Source organism: Sinocyclocheilus rhinocerous, unplaced genomic scaffold (genome assembly GCF_001515625.1).
Source record: "Sinocyclocheilus rhinocerous isolate Xijiao unplaced genomic scaffold, SAMN03320098_v1.1 scaffold1386, whole genome shotgun sequence".
In the NCBI taxonomy this organism is placed as follows: domain Eukaryota; kingdom Metazoa; phylum Chordata; class Actinopteri; order Cypriniformes; family Cyprinidae; genus Sinocyclocheilus; species Sinocyclocheilus rhinocerous.
Window position 1 is genome coordinate 844,326 of NW_015660628.1, and position 18,195 is coordinate 862,520.

General features: G+C 37.2%; 2 protein-coding genes across 2 annotated transcripts in view; both read right to left on the reverse strand.

Moving 5' to 3' along the window:
* Positions 1 to 2,914: 2,914 nt before the first annotated feature.
* efnb2b (ephrin-B2b) lies at positions 2,915 to 13,300 on the reverse strand. Its single transcript, XM_016534621.1, has 5 exons — positions 12,867 to 13,300; positions 9,733 to 10,022; positions 5,224 to 5,316; positions 4,730 to 4,843; positions 2,915 to 3,905 (listed from the first exon to the last, which is right to left on the reverse strand). Exons 1-5 carry the CDS (start codon positions 13,115 to 13,117, stop codon positions 3,508 to 3,510), a joined length of 1,146 nt encoding a protein of 381 aa, XP_016390107.1. The 5' UTR covers positions 13,118 to 13,300; the 3' UTR covers positions 2,915 to 3,507.
* Positions 13,301 to 14,586: 1,286 nt separating this feature from the next.
* Positions 14,587 to 18,195, reverse strand: part of arglu1b (arginine and glutamate rich 1b) — a 9,234-nt gene continuing 5,625 nt past the window's right edge. The window contains exon 4 of the mRNA XM_016534625.1: positions 14,587 to 15,494. Coding sequence (XP_016390111.1) covers positions 15,330 to 15,494 — 165 coding nt within the window. The 3' untranslated portion in view covers positions 14,587 to 15,329. The remainder of the gene's footprint in view (positions 15,495 to 18,195) is intronic.

The following is an 18,195-nucleotide window of genomic DNA, read 5'->3' on the forward strand; positions in this document are numbered from 1 at the left end:
AATGTAGAAGCATTTGCAATTTTAACACTGGTTGCGGTGCATGCTGCTGTATAACCTGTATGCGCAAGACTCCTTGAAGGAAGACCGATTTTTTTTTTACCTTGAGTCCATTGGTATGACGTGCTGGAAAGGCGGCCAGATTTAATCGAGTTTTTAACCCCGTGCCCTGTGCATCAAGTGTAGTTGAGCTAGAGAATGGACGTGTTTTTAAAATGTTTTCACACCCTTTATTAAACCTTGAAGTTGTGGGATGCACCAAGCTGTGCCAGCAGTGTCACTAGGCGCTAGAAAGTCAGAAATGATATAAAGGCACAATCAAAAAGGTGACACTGGGGCTCGGTGGGACTGTTAGTCATCTGCTTGGGTGAGGATGGTGGGGGGCGATAGACAGAGGAGGCGTTCCGTCTTTTTCTTCTCCATTACTTTAATTGTTTCCAAACCATTTGGCCTTGAACGTGCGCTAGTCTATACTCAGCACACATGCTTCAACCACACTTAACATTCCTTGGTGCGCAAACCCTTAATCTTTCCTCCACTTTCCCTGTCACTTGAACGTAAGGAGGATGATATATGGAGTTGAGAGACACACTGAAATTTCGGGTAACTTTGAAGGCTTCATCCGCAGGCAGTTTGTCTGCAGATCTGAGTGGTTGCGTTTTGTCTTTTGTGTTCGCCATTTACTCGCAACTTATTGCTTCCAATTTAATATCGGAATATTGCATTTGGAATGGCACTTCATATATATAAAAAGTCTGGATATGTTTCTGCAGGGAGCCCAGACACGCAGAAAAAAAGAATAGATTAAGAATTAAGAATTAATTGCCACGACTTCTTAATTCATGGCAACATTTTATTAACTCGTTCCCTATTTAAATGTACTTAAATTGTGGCCACATTTTACTCATTTGTTTCTCGTTTTAGGTCAGCTGTGACCACTTTGTACTAATTTGTTCCATGATCCTAACGTGGCCATGATTTAGCTAAATAAAACCTAAGAATTAGTGCAACGAGGGAATTAAGTTCTACAATAGGGCCACGATTTACCTAAAACAAGTACGTTTTGGGAATTCATTTATAGTTTGTGGCCTTGATATCTTATTATTTCCTCCCTCCACCTTATGTATTTATTTATTTATTTTCCAAATTGGCCCAGGAAAATGGTTAGGTTGAGCACTGTGTGCACTAAATCAATATTAGTTATTGAATTAGTTATTGAAATATTAGTTATTGACCAATATTTGAACTCATTAAAGTTCACAAAAACAAAATTTAATTCTGTCATCATTTCCTAACATTAAAAAGTGAAAGTTGGTTTAACCAAATTTATAATAAACTGGACATCCAATTGTGGGAAAATTGTGGAAGCAAATGTGGAAATACAGTGATTTTTGTAATGATGTAACATCTTACAGTGTGTATCTCCTGTACTCATGTTTTTCCAAACCTGTATGACATTTTTCAAAATGTCAGTCTTCGTTTGTGTTCCACAGAAGAAAGAAAGTCATACAGGTTTGGAACTTTCAAGAGAGTAATGATACATTTATAGATTAGCGATAACGTCTTATAATGAAAATACTATACGGACATGTTTTCGTAGCCCATTGTTAGGTCAGGTCTACTAGACATCTTGAGTCTAAGTGAGCACCTCGATTTAGTCTAATACAGGTCGAGCGACCTCATGTCGTTTAAGGAATTCAAACTTGTGTACAGTAGTGTATTCAAACAGAGCTTTTGTGACAGGTCCGAAATGATCTATAGCTCTCCTTTGGAGTAAAAACATACTTGAGGCCTTTTCCTCCCTTTTCTTTTCTCACCCTGCATGACAGATGTGTCTCCCTTCCCCCACTACCTCCCCTCCAGCACCTCCATTTTCCCTCACTGGCCATTTATTTCATCCTACACGCATTGGTGGGGAGGAAATGTGCCTGCCACATGATGATATCTTGATTTTTCCCAAAAAGTTTCCCATTTCCTGTGAATTCTGACTCACAGACATTAACAAAAAGGCGCACAATCAACCACGTCTCCAAAAGTTATTCAATATGGCATAAGGCATTGTGGTCTCTGAGTAATTGTTCCTGATTTTTAACCAGCTGTAAATGTTTGGGGCAACTAAAAAAGGTCTTTTGTCATTTCTAGTCCAGATGTGTGCTTTCTTCCGGATATGCGACTCAGCTGTGCTCTCTCTGATTTAATGATGCATTGTGTGTTGCGGATGATGTATTTCACTCATTGTAAGTAGTTTTTAGGTAAAGAGCGTGGAACAAAAACTCTCAAGATATCCATACTTTGGTGTAGGAGCAGATGGCAGAATATTGGGCTGCTAGTTTTAATTTCCTCACAGGTTCTTCAGAATAAAGTCAAGAAACATTGCTACAAATTTGAGCTTGATTGATACGGGTTATTAAAGGCATAGTTACCCAAAAATGAAAATTGTCATATTTATTCACCCTCATGTTGTCTTTTATTAAACACATTTTTGAGTTGTGCGCTATGTATGTGCGTTGATCAGTGTTTAATATGTGAATAAAAGCTTAAAGGTGACATATCATGAAAATCTGACTTTTCCAGGTTTTAAGTGCTATAATCAGGTCCCCGGTGCATCTACCAACCAAGGAAATGTGAAAAAGATTAACCCAGTAACTTTGTTTTGGTAAGCCTTAAATAAAATCTGTTCATCATTTAAAGTGATCTTCAGTGCCTCTTCAGAATCACTTGATTCATATTTTTTTCTTTTACAAGCTCTTTGAAGCGCCAGCGTTTTGGATGAGGGACAGAAATCTGTCAGGTTTTGTTAAAAATACCTTCATTTGTTTCTCGAAAATGAATGAAACTTATAGGTTTTGAATGACATAAAGGTGAGTAACTGATGACTGAATTTTCATTTTTAGGTGAACTAACCTTTTAACGGCTTGCACGTTAACAGCATAAGGGCTACAAATGTCTGAAATGACATGTAATATGCATCCATCAGGCCAGCTTTGGGATGCAAACAGTTAAGTGCATCAGCTTAAATTGCATCGGATGGACTCAAATACATTGAAGAATTGCAAAGTACAGGAATAAAGGCCTCTTCTCGTGCATGAATTAAGATCTGGGAGTTTAGAAACAAAAAAAAAGGAATAAATAAAAAAAAAGGAATAAATAAAAAAAAAAATCAGTTGGTATTCTCAGATCCTTCACATGAGATGTTTATTCAGCATGACTTTGCAGCATTCACTGCATGTTCATCTGTAAGATTGTTCTAGGCTTTGAAAGTCATCCAGCTTTAAAGTATAAACAGAAGAGCAAATTCCCATGTGCACCATCATCTAATCCAGAATCAAGTCTCAAAGCCAAGTTCTTCTGAATTAGACAACACTTCAGCCCTTCTAGCATCCAGCTAATAGAGCTAAAACATCTGCAACAAGCATCTGAGCGTCAGAGAGGCATCAAAACGCTGATGTCCATCATTTGAAACAGAGCCGGTCGGCTTTTCCGTGTCCGTGGCTTGTTGTCCATTCTCTGTCAAACTTTGTAGTAAATGTTTGCAGGATTTTGTGGTGGCATTTCTTGGACGATATAGACAGGGTGGCCGTAGTCACCGCTGACCTTCTCGTAGTGCGGGCAGTACATGCTTCCTGAGGTGCGCAGCGGAAAGATGATGTCACTCGGCTCAGAGCCGTTATTGTTGCTGCCGCCACTGGCAGCACTTCCGCGTTTGGGCAGCGTGTTTAATGGCAGCTGGGCGGAGCACTGCGCGGAGTGTTTCTGATGACGCCGATGCAGCAGTGCTACCAGAGCGATGATGATGATGATGAAGATGACAGCACCAGATGCAACACCAGCAAACAGGGCTACTTCAGATCCAGCAGATCCTACAGACTCTCCGCTCTTGCCTCCGGACTCACCATTCTGCATGGGGTCTGGGGAACGAGAAAGAATGGGGAGTTCATGATCAGATATAGTTTATTGTTTGTTGGATTCAAACACAATGATTGTGAAAGTAAAATATCCAGCTTTATACATGTAAATCAATAGGATATGCATGCCCATGTTAAACTGGCAACATTTAATTGTTTTTATTTATTTTGTACATAAATCTGAACCTGTGATACATATCCAAAAAATGTAGTTATTTTACATTTTTTTCTCACACACACACAAAAGGATTTAAACTTTTCAAGGTTTTCAAACCATATTTAACCTAACTACAGTAGTCAACATTTGAAGTGGATCAAAAACGTTGATCAAAGTTGTCCTAAGACAAGAACACATTTTGGTTTTAGGTTTTATGACAACTTTGATGAAAGGTTTTGATCCACTTCAAATGTTGACTAGTATATAATAAATCCAAATCTGCGGTGTAAAAATTTGTAACATTTTGACATCTGAGATATATCAAGCATATTTAATTGATTAATTAATTATTATAGTATTGAGGTGATTATAGTATAACATTATATATTGTATTTTATATCATATTTAATTATTTATTATTCCATTTATTTATTTAGATTTCAGTTTTGGGGTGAAATTGGATTTTTATGATGCATGACTTTTTATATTTATATTTTATTATTTTAGTAATTTATTAATTATTATTGCATTTTATGCTCTAATATATTGTATATTATAATCTAAAATATCGTTTACTGTATTAAATATGTTCAATAATAATTACGTTTAATAATTATTTCATAATTTATGACATTTAGTGAGATTTACCTTTGTATACATCAATACTTACCAACTCTGTTGACAGCATCGGTTTCTTTGCTGAAGGTGTTTTGGTCCTTACTGTCAGGGTATTTTGGAGGATATCTAGTTGGATAGTTTTTTGCTGAGAATGAATCTGTAGGACCTAAAAAAAAAATAGAGAATTAAATATTAACAGACAGCAACTGAAATTACTAGTGGAGCAAAGCAGTACAAAATGTTCAGCGAATTGGAAAACTGATCATAATATCGGACCACCCTTACATATTTTTTGCTTCTAGGCATTATGCCCCAGGTTTTGAGAGAGAATTTAATGAATTGGCGTAAAGCTGCAAGTATCTCCCCACAAGCCCAAAGAAGGGACAGCTGGCATCGCCACAGGAAACAAGCTCACATGACATTTCAATTACACGCTGAGGCACACTAGCATGGACACTACAAGACACTACAAGACCAGTGACATGAAAGACTGTAATGGAAGCAGTGATCTTCATCGATGCAGGTGTAGGTATGGGTGCTACTCACTCTGTCCAACTCGCAGGACCAGCTTCATAGATTTGGTCTTACAAACACCGCCGTCGTGGTTGTCCAAACCTTCAAAAGTGCTGTTTGATGTGGCTGAAAGATGGAAGAAAAAAAAATATATATATGATAACATCACACAAAACGTGTGAAGAACATGTCTGGACCACATTTTTCCTAATGAAAGCAATGTGACAATATTATGTATGGAAGGCCATTTCTGCCACTGAGAAAGGTAATTGCAAGTTTTAATCTCACAATTCAAATTTTTTTCTCGCAATTCTGAATTTTCTGAGAATCGCAAGATATAAACTCACAATTCCGAGTTATAAAGTCAGAATAGTGGGATATAAACTCGCAATTGTGAGAAATTAAATCAGAATTGCGAGATAAAAACTCCCAATTCTGACTTTTTTCTTGCAAATGCGAGTTTGTATCTCGCAATTTTGACTTTTCGTGCAATTCGGACTTTTTTTTCTCAGAATTGTGAGATTTAAACTCGCAACTATGAGAAAACAGTCAAAATGGTAAGACAAAAAGTCACAAGGACTTTTTTCTTGCAAATGCGAGTTTGTATCTCGCAATTTTGACTTTTCGTGCAATTCGGACTTTTTTTTTCTCAGAATTGTGAGATTTAAACTCGCAACTATGAGAAAACAGTCAAAATGGTAAGACAAAAAGTCACAATTACCTTTTTTATTTTTTTTATTCAGTGGCAGAAACAGGCTTCCATACATTATATTTATATGATAATTAAGCAAAACAATTCTCACTATAAAAATCATGCAAAATTTCATTTTCATTTCTAGAATGCAACAAAAAGTATATTGAGTATTTAACTGTAGTAATTACATATTATAATTCATTAAAATGTGGAAATTATAAACACCTAATTTGCTGCATTGCTGCTGTAATACAGTAAAAATTGCAGTAATAAAATGTTCTTAATCATTTTTATTTTGCATCAGCATTATGCCGATTATTACAAAATAATGTGAATCTAATAAGAATCAACTTTGAGAACAATGAGAACTACATCTTAATAGTGAAACATCCACAATCAAAGCAATTTCAAAGCAATATAAAAAAAAAGAAAAATAGGACTGTGACCAGTGGGGGCGGGGCTGAGAGCCATGGGAACTGAGCGAGGCCGGTGGAGTAAATGCTAATGCACGACACCTGCACCACTCACCGGTCTCGAGTCCCACGGAGGCGCTCCGAAAGCATAAAAGGAGGAGTGACGACAGTGTTGGACGAGAGAGGACCAGGCCTGGATTTTATTTTGTGTTTTGGTTTTGTTTGTGCGCGACAGTCGTCCGCGAGGGGCTGTTACGCTATTTTGTGTTTGCTTATTTGATTAAAGTTTTGTTTAAATGTTCGCCGGTTCCCGTCTCCTTCTTCCCAACCTACGAACGGTGTTACAAGGACCTTTTCAGTTCAGTTTTCTAAAGCAATATAAATTCTGGGATTATTTATTTATTTTTTTTGTGAGATTAATCCATCCAACATTTAGTAGTCTACATCTCTGATGTTGAATATTTAAAGCCCATCATCCATCTTAAAAACTTCAACATGCCACCGAATTATTCTTTCCTCTCGAGGCCCATTTCTCTTCCAGTCCTCTGTATGTATTTGGCCATATAAGTTTTAGCAGCACTAAGTGAGCTAGTTTATGACCGGGTCAGCTTTCCGCATGCGTCCTCACAGGTGCTCTAAAACCTTTCAAGTGTTCCTTGCGGACATTTGAGTCATGTGTTCATCAGTCACTATGCATGCGTACGCAGAAGGTGAAGGTTCAGCTTGCTCGTACAATGAGAAAATCTCACTTTTGCGGCACGCCAAAGCTTCTTAAAAGCTTCTGTTTGTTTGCCAGTAAATCCTTACGAGGGGCGCGGACGCACTCACGTGCACGCTAATTTAGAAACCCCTCATACTGTGAGTAATAACCGCAGTGTAATCACACAGGTTTGAACTTTACAGAAACTAAGCATATTACCGAAGCCTTTTCACATCATTATCACAGAATATCAAGGATTTGCTTTGGCCGTCAATCCACGGCTAGTGGAGTGGCTTGGTCGAACGATTTAAATGCCATTGTGCCTGCGCACCCATGCTGTGTCCTCTGATAGCGGAGCTAAAGAATTCCATTGGGCCGTAATCTCTCTTTCACTGCGAGGATTAAGACCAATCCCACATGAACAAATGGACTTCCCCTCCAAACTGCTTAGGGCACAGAAAGAACCGAGTGACCAGAGAGTGAAAGGGCAAGAGAATGGGGGGTGGGCAGAGAAAGCCAACCAAAGAGCTAAGGAGAGAAAAACAGAGGGGGAGAAGAGAGCGCTTTTACCCAACATGTCCCAGTTCTCTACAACCGTTCCCACATTCATCTGCAGCGGCCGCTCTAGATGTGACCCGACTCTTCGGCTTGAATGAAGCCCGCTCATTTCCTAACCACAACAAGCACATTCAGCGCCTCGGGCCAGCGCAGCTCAGACAGTCACGAAGCCAGCGACCGAGCAACAAAGTGGAGGTGGAAAATTGAAGTTGCGCGCATACAATAAAGCAAGTGTATCCAAGCAGATGTTATGGTTTCTGCAGGTTATTTTTAGATTTTCGCAGACATTAAGAGACCTAACTATCCTAGTGATCATATTTTAACCACACATCCACATAGAAACATATCCTGTCTGTATGTCTAGAAGAAATGCTAATTATTTGTTGGAAGTTGCAGTTGCAGCAGGACATGACGATGTCTTGTACTGATTGCGCAGGTATTTAATGGTTGCTCCTAATTTTGTCATTTTTATTGGCTGATATGATATACACACACACTCAACGTGTTTATCTGAAACACACACACACACACACACACACAACATGTTTATCTGACACAAACATATAAATGCAATTAAACCTCCTATTTTTAATATACTCCTACTTTCCTCTAGTTAAATCTATACAGTAAAATATGTTAGAAATAAACATTATTTCTTTTAATTATTATAACTTTTGTTACTATTTTTCTTAACTTACTGTATCAAAAATCAATTCATTAAAAGAAATATTATATATTATATTATATATAGAAATATTAAATAAACTGAAATTCTAGTAATTTGTTAATGAGCAAAAAACAAAACAAAACCTACCATTCGAAAGTTTAGGGTTGGTATGATTTTATGCTCACCGAAGCTGCATTTATTTAATCAAAAATACAATAAAAACAGTACTATTTAAAAAATTTGTTACAATTTAAAATAACCGTTTTTATTTTTAGTATATTTTAAAATGTAATTTATTCATGTGATGCAAATCTGAATTTTTAGCATCATTATTCTAGTCGTCAGTGTCACGTGATCCTTCAGATATCATTCTAATATGCTGATTTGTTGCTCAAGATATATTTATTATTATTATCAGTGTTGAAAACTTGCTAAGGTTGTATAAGCTGTGATCATTTTTTTTAGGATTCTAAAAAAATAGAAGTTAGAATAAAATAGAAAGTTCATAGGAACAGCGTTTATTTGAAATAGAAATCTTGTGTAACATTATAAATGTCTTCTAATCAACGTCTAATGTCTTCAATCAATTAAATGCACCCTTTGCTGAATTAAAATAAAAAAATCATACTGAACCCAAACTTTTGAACGGCATTGTACGCCAAGTCTTTCCAACATGCCTAAAAAAAGTTTTCTTCCTCTCATTTAGTCAACTCTCACACACATCACAGTTACATGCACACGTTCTGACATTTACATGCACACAAGGCGCACACACACACGCAGACACAGAGGTAAGTCTCTTTAGAATCATTTAGGTCAGATATCCATGTCCCTCGGGCTGCAGGCCAAGCTGCCTTGAAAAATCACATCAAACCGATCCGTCTCATACTGGCAAAGGATTGAGGGATTTGGAGCGTGTAAATCTTAAAATCACATAAATGGCCATTAAGGAATGTGCCAACTGAATAGGGGCTGAGATCAACACACGCTAAACTGAACGATAACCCCTTTTTCGATGTGGTCGATTGATACTAATGACATCCATGTAAAGGGCCATCAACAAGTCTTCCTTCCCAGAGAACACTGAACACTTGTGACGTTTCCATCCCCGGAGGGGAAGAGGACAAAAATAGGCTTGGGAAAAACTACATTTTTAAAAACATAAAAAAATGATGCAAGCTAAACAATATAATGATTAATGATATCTTTGTCTATAACAAAGACATCTTGTGTGGTAAACACACTTGCTAATGGATTTAACACATTTCCATTAACTATAAACTTGATTTGTTCACTATTTTTGGAGGGCTACACTAGTCAGTCGCCTTCCCAGACGAAGACACGGAAAAGATATCTTGGGAGACAATGCCGGAGGCTGAAATTCCCACGGGTGGGATCAGTTCTGCATTTGGCTCCTTCTACACAGTGTTACAGCTGCCAACGGAGGTGAAAAACGATCATGAATCAGCACCTGAGGTAAATTCTTGAGTAAGCATGGCAATAAACTTACAGATGATGTGATAGTCCTTTCCTTTGTAGAACTCCAGGCCCCACAGGTTGGGGCTGAACTCTTGAAACTTGAAGGTGAACTTCACGTCCTGGTCTGGCTTGTCACAGTTGAGCAGTAACATGTCGCCCTTAGTGACTCGACAGGTCTCAAGTTGTTCTTTGGGAACAAGATAGACCCGGAAGTATTCAATGTTCGTCTGCTCAGTGGAGCCTGGCTTGATTCTTGGACACACAATGTCCATTTTGTCTCCGATCTGAGGGTATAGTACTACACCCCTTCCTGGGACAAACCTGTAGGGAACACTGCGATGTTAAACATCTTATAGAGTTACAGAGATGGGAAGAACATACTGATTAGCATGCATAATAATGAATAAATTCTCTATAGTTTATTAATTCGGCATGAGAACCTTAAAGTTTATGTAAAATGTATTATGTTTGGGTATCTGATAAATGTATCCTTACAGCAAAACTATTAATTATTTTAAGCTAGTTGTTTCTTCAGGTAATTGAATTAACCAACTGGTCATTGGCTTTATTAATGTCTTTTAAGAGTCAATTCTAGATCCAATCCTGTATGATTTAGTTTTCTTCTGAGTAAAACAAAAGATGACATTTTGAATGTTGCAACAGTTTTTGGACCCCCATTTACTTTTATTATAAAAAATGAGACTTTTTTTCAAAGTGCATTCGACCCATGGTTGCCACCCTCCATTTAATCTAAAACAAGCAACTCAACGCAATGGATTGAGACAAGCAGTTTCCTTTGGCTAATTTTCAGAGTTCTGTCTTGAAGCAGAATGCAAATGCAACTAAAGCATTTGGGACCTTGGCTTACTTACACATTTTTTGACTAATGTATGCAACTTTGCAGTCTTATGTTTTTCCCTATTACATATTTCTCTGCTCTGTAATGCATTTGCACAATTAACAATCGCTCACTCCTGACCGCTTGCTGGCAGTCCTTTCCTGCCCTTGATGTTTAATACAACCTCACTACAAGGACAAACACACAAATTCTATTGTAAACAGGCCAATGTGTGCACTGGATTTGTACTTTATTTTCTAAATCTGCCATGACAAAGTTAGACATGGTCTCATTCTCTCCCATGCTTCCCTAAACACCATAAGGCAGAATAAAAGAGTCACTTTCTAAGACTAGCTTCCATCCTCATAAAGTCATTAAGAGCTGGAAAGAAAGGGACCCTCTAGCTTCTACTGGGGGTCCTGAGAAGACAGGAAGCTTTAGTGCCCCTCCTCCGCCCCCTGCAGTACCAACTTCTGTGTGGCTCAAACCGGGATGGGGGTTGAACTGTGCCTTCATCCCGGCGCACCTTTTGTCTCCAAAGCTCTGGGACAAAGATGACCCACTGAGCTACTGGAACTCATGAAAACCGATTACAACCTGCGGCAAAGCCCCGCTACACTACAGCTTAGCATCTTAAAAGAACGTTATCCTGCATCCAAACAAAACTGATCTATTTGAATACAGGTTCACCGCTGTGAAGAAACAGCCACCAAATCGACCAGTTTCACTTGAGTGGCCAGATTGTGGAATAAAAAAAACAAAATGGGAAATTTAAGTGCATTTTTGGTGAAAATGCTTCATAAATATAAATTTTAAGAACATTTCTTCAGGTACGTTGACCAAATGGCAAGACCACACTATGGCAGGAAGAGAGTGTGTACTACTTTGGCAGCTGAGAAAACACCAGGCTGGGTGTTTCGATCTCAAAAAGTAGCACTTACCCTAGTTTAGCAACTATTTGTCCCGACGCAGAAAGGTGTGGTGGGGAACAGATGTACAGACCTCGGAGACACACTTCACAGTGGAAAAAAGGAGCTCAGGCAACAGATCTCTCTATGGCAATCAGTGAGAGGCTCTAATCCACTCTTCAATTTAACATTTCTCAGCTTATAATCAGTCCTAAATTTAGGCTGTGGCTCAGCACTCTTACACGATATTAACCATGATGTAAGGTCTCCACAAGTTTGATTGCTGATTCATTCTGCAACTTTTCCTTGGTAAATACCAGGGTACATGGATTTTGCAAGACATGTCAACCTCACCATATAATTTCTACAAAACATTGCATTTACCTGCAGTTTTTTACAGGGCACACACAGGGTAATTGCTTAGATTATGTAAATTAACATTTACAAATAGTGGGAATGGCTATGAGGTGGAAGTTCGTTTTGGAAACAGTTTATACAGTGGTCGCCGTTCAGCTTCATTCTGCAAATGAAAGTACTTGCATCTCAATGTTGCTGTCAATAAAGCATCATTGTAACTAATACCCTGCCGTCTGGAAAGGTGGGTGGTCCTTCAACAAAGTGGCAAGGATTACGAATATGTTTAGTGGGCTGTCTTGTGTTTAAATGACTATGACAGGGTAATAAAATCAATAGAGAAATCAGCAAATTAAAACTGTAAAAGAAAGTGAACTTACAGATACATTTAAAACAATGAATGGTTCTTTGCTACACCTTCATAACACTCAAGTAGGCTGTTTTTGTTTTTTGAGGTGTCTGTGTGGTACTTAGAATAAAAAAATCATGTTACGTTTATAGGGTCATTCCTACCAATCAGCATAATGGTTTCCTTGTCCGAGTTTACTTGTTTATTAAACAATAGTGCATATTCCAATTTGTACTAGTAACATTTTTAATTTTTCTAGTATGAACGATAATTAAGCCATTCCAACTAGTAATTATGACAAGAAAAAACTACTGGAAACTAGTGGACTAACTGGAATAGACACTAGTGTCAGAAAAGGGTATTAGTATAGTACAACTGGAACAATGACTAATACAGTTACACTGAACCACAGATCCCCATGTAATTCAATGGCAAAATATTTTGCAATTTGTTATCAGTTACAATGGAAGAGTTACGTGTCACTACTCGGACAGTAAAGGCTATTAAAGTAGGCTATTGAATGATGAATTACAAGTGACTGATTTATAGATCAGTCATTTTTGGAATAAATATTCACTGTATAGAGATAGAAACTAGTCACAGGCTACTTACTAATAATTAAAAATAACCACTAGTAAAAAAAAAAATAGAATAAATGTTAAAGCTGCTTGCCATACAACGCTTTTTCGTTAAGCTTTAATTTTAAGTGTACTTACTTGGTGTTTGAAGTATTCCAATATATTGATTCTAAAACTGTTGATCGAGCCAGTTTTACTCGACAAGCAACCATGAAAAGACCTAATATATAACTCCACATAGTTGTATCCATTGCGATGCAAAACAGTTCACCAGTCCAAATTTGATTATAACAGAGATCCACAGGTACTAACACGAGAAGAATCCGATGCTGCTGGTCGTTCTCATCTGCTGAAAACGCGTTTGATTTCGAAACGGGAAAAAAAACCATCTATTTGCCAAGACCTCCTAAAATAAACTGGCACTCTAAAGGACCATTTTAACAAAACGTTGTTTGATAATCCATCAGGTTCTTTAGACATTAAAATGTTTTAATTGCGCATCCTTTGGGAAACAGTGCCTATGAATATTCTTACGAACGCAGAGAAAACAGTTAAATAGTGCAGGTTCCGTGGAAAGGATGTTGCTGAGGTCTAATCTAAAGGCAGTATCAGTGCTTCTCTGTTCTTCGTCTTTGCATTCAACTCTGCCAGTCTTGGAGTGCCCTCAAGACGTGCTCAGAGACTTCTTAGGACAACCCAGTGTTGACGTTAGACCCCGCCCACATTACTCTCGATTGGGTGACGCTGAATGAGTGACACCTAGTCGAATTGAAGGAGACTAAACAGGAGTCTGGAAGCGGCACTGCTTTATTAAACATTAGGCTACCACCTGAGTTTACCTGAGGCGCAAAGTGGCGTCTACATTTTTTTCAATACAGTGGTTTTCAACCGGAAGGCCGCAACCCACTAGAGGGCCTCAGTGAACTCCATTTAAAACAAGTTACGTTATATTAAAATTAATTTATATATATATATATATATATATATATATATATGTGTGTGTGTACAATTTAGCGGAGTTTTAAGTCTAAAAAAGATTGACACAAAGACTGGAAACTGCTGGAATACGTAAACACGGCGATATTTTAACTTCTGGATACATTTTGTACTTAAATATCGGTATGTAGCCTATATACAGGCTAAATAATCTATAACTTAGGCCTACATGTGTTTGAAATCATATAACTAATCTTTTATTTTAACCTAAACCCGTATGGAAGCTTGTAGTAAAGGCATTTCAACGAGATTAATCCGCTTAGTCACGTAACGTTAAAGCTCAAAAATCTTACAAATCTGTATTACTCACACGGGTGTGGGTTGTTTCGTCACCCGTTTAACGTTTTGGAAAAAATATGCTTTCTCAAAATTATAGCTATTACCTTACAGAATACATATAGATAAAAGAAGTCACTGAAATGGCTCAGGCAACTTTTGTTTATTGTCTTTCGCGTGTTTGGCCAATAATCAAAAGGAAAAACTAACAGGTAAGAGATAATTGAATGTCAGTCGGTGTTAAGGTGTGATGTGTTTGCACTTTCATCGTCTGGTCTGCCTTGAATCCTTTGTGTATTTGCGCTCTGGGCTTGTGCCGACCTAACAGAGGTGTCAAGCAAACTATTAATTAGGCTGCGGATTTAAAGCATTAGGTGATGATGACATCCTGCCCTCAAAACTTTAACCCACTTTGAATTGTTCGTCCCATGCTTTCCAGATTCTTACAACTAGCTTTTGTGACAGACAAAACATCTCGAATGCATATTATTCCTATTTGATTTTAAATACTTGATTTTTTTATGTATAATTGTGCTTAATCTAATCCTAAAAACTACACAAGTTAATACAAATATGCAAGCAAACGTCAGAAACAAGACACATTCATGGATTTATTGGGTCAAATATTCAACCACAAACACAAATTCTGGCCAATCAGCAACCTTTCACTCGATCACCTCTAAAAGCATCTCATCACTAACATATACGCAGCTCACTGACATGCAACGACCAGGTACCCTTTATTACAGCATCACTTTACCTCTTGAATGTTCAATTATTAACGTGTAAGTAAAAATGATAAAAGGAGGTTATTCTCGTTTTATGATGCTTCTTGGTTGGACTGGTTACCAGTTAACTCATAGTGGTCTGTGCTATTCAAAATAGAGGGATGGAATTCCAGTTCAAGCAGTTTCCCTGTCAATCTTTCCTTCTAATTATTTTATACTATGAATAAACTATTTAAAAAAATAAAAATAATTCAATCAAATCAGCCAGGAAATCTGTTGAGGCCTTGAATTAGTGAAACTGGAAACCATTTGGATGAACGAGCAGATCAGGCTGGTCCTTTTTTACCCTACTCGTACAATGCACCGAATGCGTTTGCAGAGATTACATGGAGGACAAGTGGAGGTTATCTATACAAGAGTCAGTAATACAAAACAGGAAAAATATGAAGGGTATCTGACAAATCTGATTGTTCCCGTTGTTCTGAGAATTTGAAACACACCACATGAGACCTACGAAGAAGACCTTGTGCTGCAGCACAATGTCTCACACGAAGAGGTGGTCTGGAGAAAGTCTGGACAAATCCTGGCCACATTGTTTTCATCACTCAGAGGCCTTTAAAGAGAAAGAAAGTTTAGGCCTCGACTTCCCTTTCCCCAAAATTATCTTCTGTTCTTCTTTCTGCTGTTTCTGTCGCTCTTGCTCCAACTTCATACGCTCCTCGTGTATTTTCCTTTGCTCTTCAACTATTCGTAGTTGTTCCTCTGCCTGTAGGACAGAAAAAGTGGAACTAATTAGGAGCTAGATATTAACATGTGAACAGAACTTTGATCCCTATGCGTCTACAGCATCGCCATCTTGGAATGGTCATCTTTTGGGTTATGATACATGCACTAAATAGTTTGCAGTCAAACAAATAAATTACATAAATATAAAGTACAATTTAACAACAATTTAAGACATTAATTATTCATCAGTAGTTGACTGATATATCAGTTGATTTGGGATTTTTTTTTTTTCATTATCGACATTGGCTGATAAGTTTTTCTGTTTGGCTGATGTTTAGGACTTCTATTTTGACAGTATGTGAGACTTTTATTTTGACAACACTTAGAATGCCAGTTCCTGAGCGCAGAGTCCCCATTCTCCATCCCATTTCACAGGCTTACAAGATCCCTGAGTTCACTGTTGTTTACAGTGTTTACTTTATTTTTTATTTTTTTAACAATTTCTTTGTGAAAAATAAAAAAATAGGATTAGAGAACCAAGTTACCGTCTAAATAAAAGTTTATTTTACAGATGTATTTTTTAATATAAATAAATGGAAAGCATTCCACTGGGCCAATTTCAAAGACTAAAGGCCCGTTCACACCAAGGACGATAACTATAAAGATAACGATAAAGATATAGCTCTAAAAATCGTTCTCAGTATTAAAGAATAGAGTAGAAGAGTCCACACCACAACTATAACGAAAAAGGCACAGAGAAACGATATCGTTGGAATCACTTTCAGAACGATTTTTTCCAGCTGATGAACGATACAAACATTGACAGCCAATCAGAATCCATCCTGCTATAACGAGCTCGAGAATTTAAAGCAACAGACGCGCGTGCGCTTAGAATAAACAGACAATATCGTTCGCTGATGTGGACGCTAATATCGTTATCTTTATAGTTATCGTTCTTGGTGTGAACGGGGCTTAAGACGAATATGTGCTCAAGACTCAGACTTTAATCACCTCGCTAGGGATATGACAGATCGTTTTAAACAGGGAATAACAAAAAAGAGTGGTTGATCAGGCTTTGAATAAAATGACACAATTACAACAGGACGACCTACTGAAAAAGAAAAGCAAGAAGAACAGCTCAGCATGACCATATTTTGTGATGGACTATAGTACTGTGTCAGATGAAATTCAACGTATAATCAATAGGAACTGGGGGATTATTCAAAGTGATCTGAGTTTGCGTGAGTTTTTCAAGAACCTCCAATTCTGAGCTACTGAAAGGCTCCCACGATCAAGGATAAAGTTGTGAGAAGTTATTTGCTTGCTATGAAATGGACAATATGGTTGGACAGAGGAATGCAAGGGATGTTCAAGTGTGGACATTGCAATCATTGTGACAAAGAATTTCAAACTAAATCATTTGTAGATGTCTGTGCAAATAAAATATATTAAATTAGATTCTTTATAAATTGTAGAAGTACATATGTAATCTATAGGCTTCAATGTCCTTGTAATTGTTTCTGTGGGGATGAAACTAAGCGTAGATTGCAAGACAGATTATGGCATCATAAAATTAGAATTCATACAAGAAACAAAGATTACCCTATGGCAGTGCACTATGCGTTGGTTCATGATTCTAATCCATCGACTTTAAAAATCATTGGTTTGGAAACAGTAACTGGATCTATTAGAAAGCATGATAGACTACAAAGTCTTTTACAAAGGGAAGCTTTTTGGACATTTCAGTTAAAAGCAATTTTTCCTGGGTCGAATAAAGAATTAAACTTACTTCCTTTTCGTAAAACCATTACTAGTATGATTGTTGTTTTTATTATTATTTTATTTTTATTATTATTGTATTTTTTTTTTACTATTTTACTATTATTATTATTATTTGTTTTGTATTTTTTTATGTTATCATACTTTGTAATGGCTAACAAGGTTAAAGGTCCCCCCTGTAATGGTTCTTTTGATTTCTCCCAATGTCACAGATTTCTTTTGTGATGGCCATAATGTGAATAAAGGCTTTTTAAACTTTTTTGGACTGGAAGAATTTCCTTGGATCCCTTTCTTATAATAGTTGCTTCAAACGCAACCATAGAGCACCTTCTGGGATTATTTCACATGGTCCTTCCAGCAAGTAGCGCTTTAAGATCGTCTTCTACAATCTTATTTTTTTCCCTATTTATTTATTCATTTACTAATCATACAAATATATAGACAAGAAAAACAAACAGACATTTCAGAAGTCATTATGCATATGCTTTTACTATCTAAATAGTAAATTTACTAAATAGTAATAGTAAATATTAAATAGTGTGATAGGCCTGGGCGATAAAACGGTATCGATATTTATCGACGGTACACCTTCTTCGATAACGATATAAAAAATGTTTGATATAGTGCACGATATAGGCACGTGCTATGGGTGACGCAGACAGCACACACAAACATGAACACATGCTGAATTGAGTGCTGTGCCTGCCTCAGATGAGGAGATTGTGAATAAAAAAATGAATATTAGTCGAATTTAAAATAAACATTTGCATTTGAATGCAAAAATAGTACAATCCTATGTTAGATGTGCGTCATCAGTGGAGCACGAGATGCGGTGATGATGATGTAAGTGACGTTGTAGTTTTTTAATGTTTTGTTAGTCTAGCCCACGAAACGCGCAGTTGCTGCATTATGCATTCAAAATATTATAGAAATATAGAAGCTCAATGCGGAGAAGATCTTGA

Bases quoted from the DNA above. Each gene is read 5' to 3' on its own strand.
- efnb2b (XM_016534621.1), bottom strand. From the start codon at position 13,117: ATGGTTTTTTTTCCCGTTTCGAAATCAAACGCGTTTTCAGCAGATGAG. The intron at 5,317-9,732 runs GTAAGTTTATTG...TCCATCTTTCAG, and splicing joins AAAGGACTATCACATCATCT to CCACATCAAACAGCACTTTT. The intron at 3,906-4,729 runs GTAAGTATTGAT...CTCGTTCCCCAG, and splicing joins CGATGCTGTCAACAGAGTTG to ACCCCATGCAGAATGGTGAG.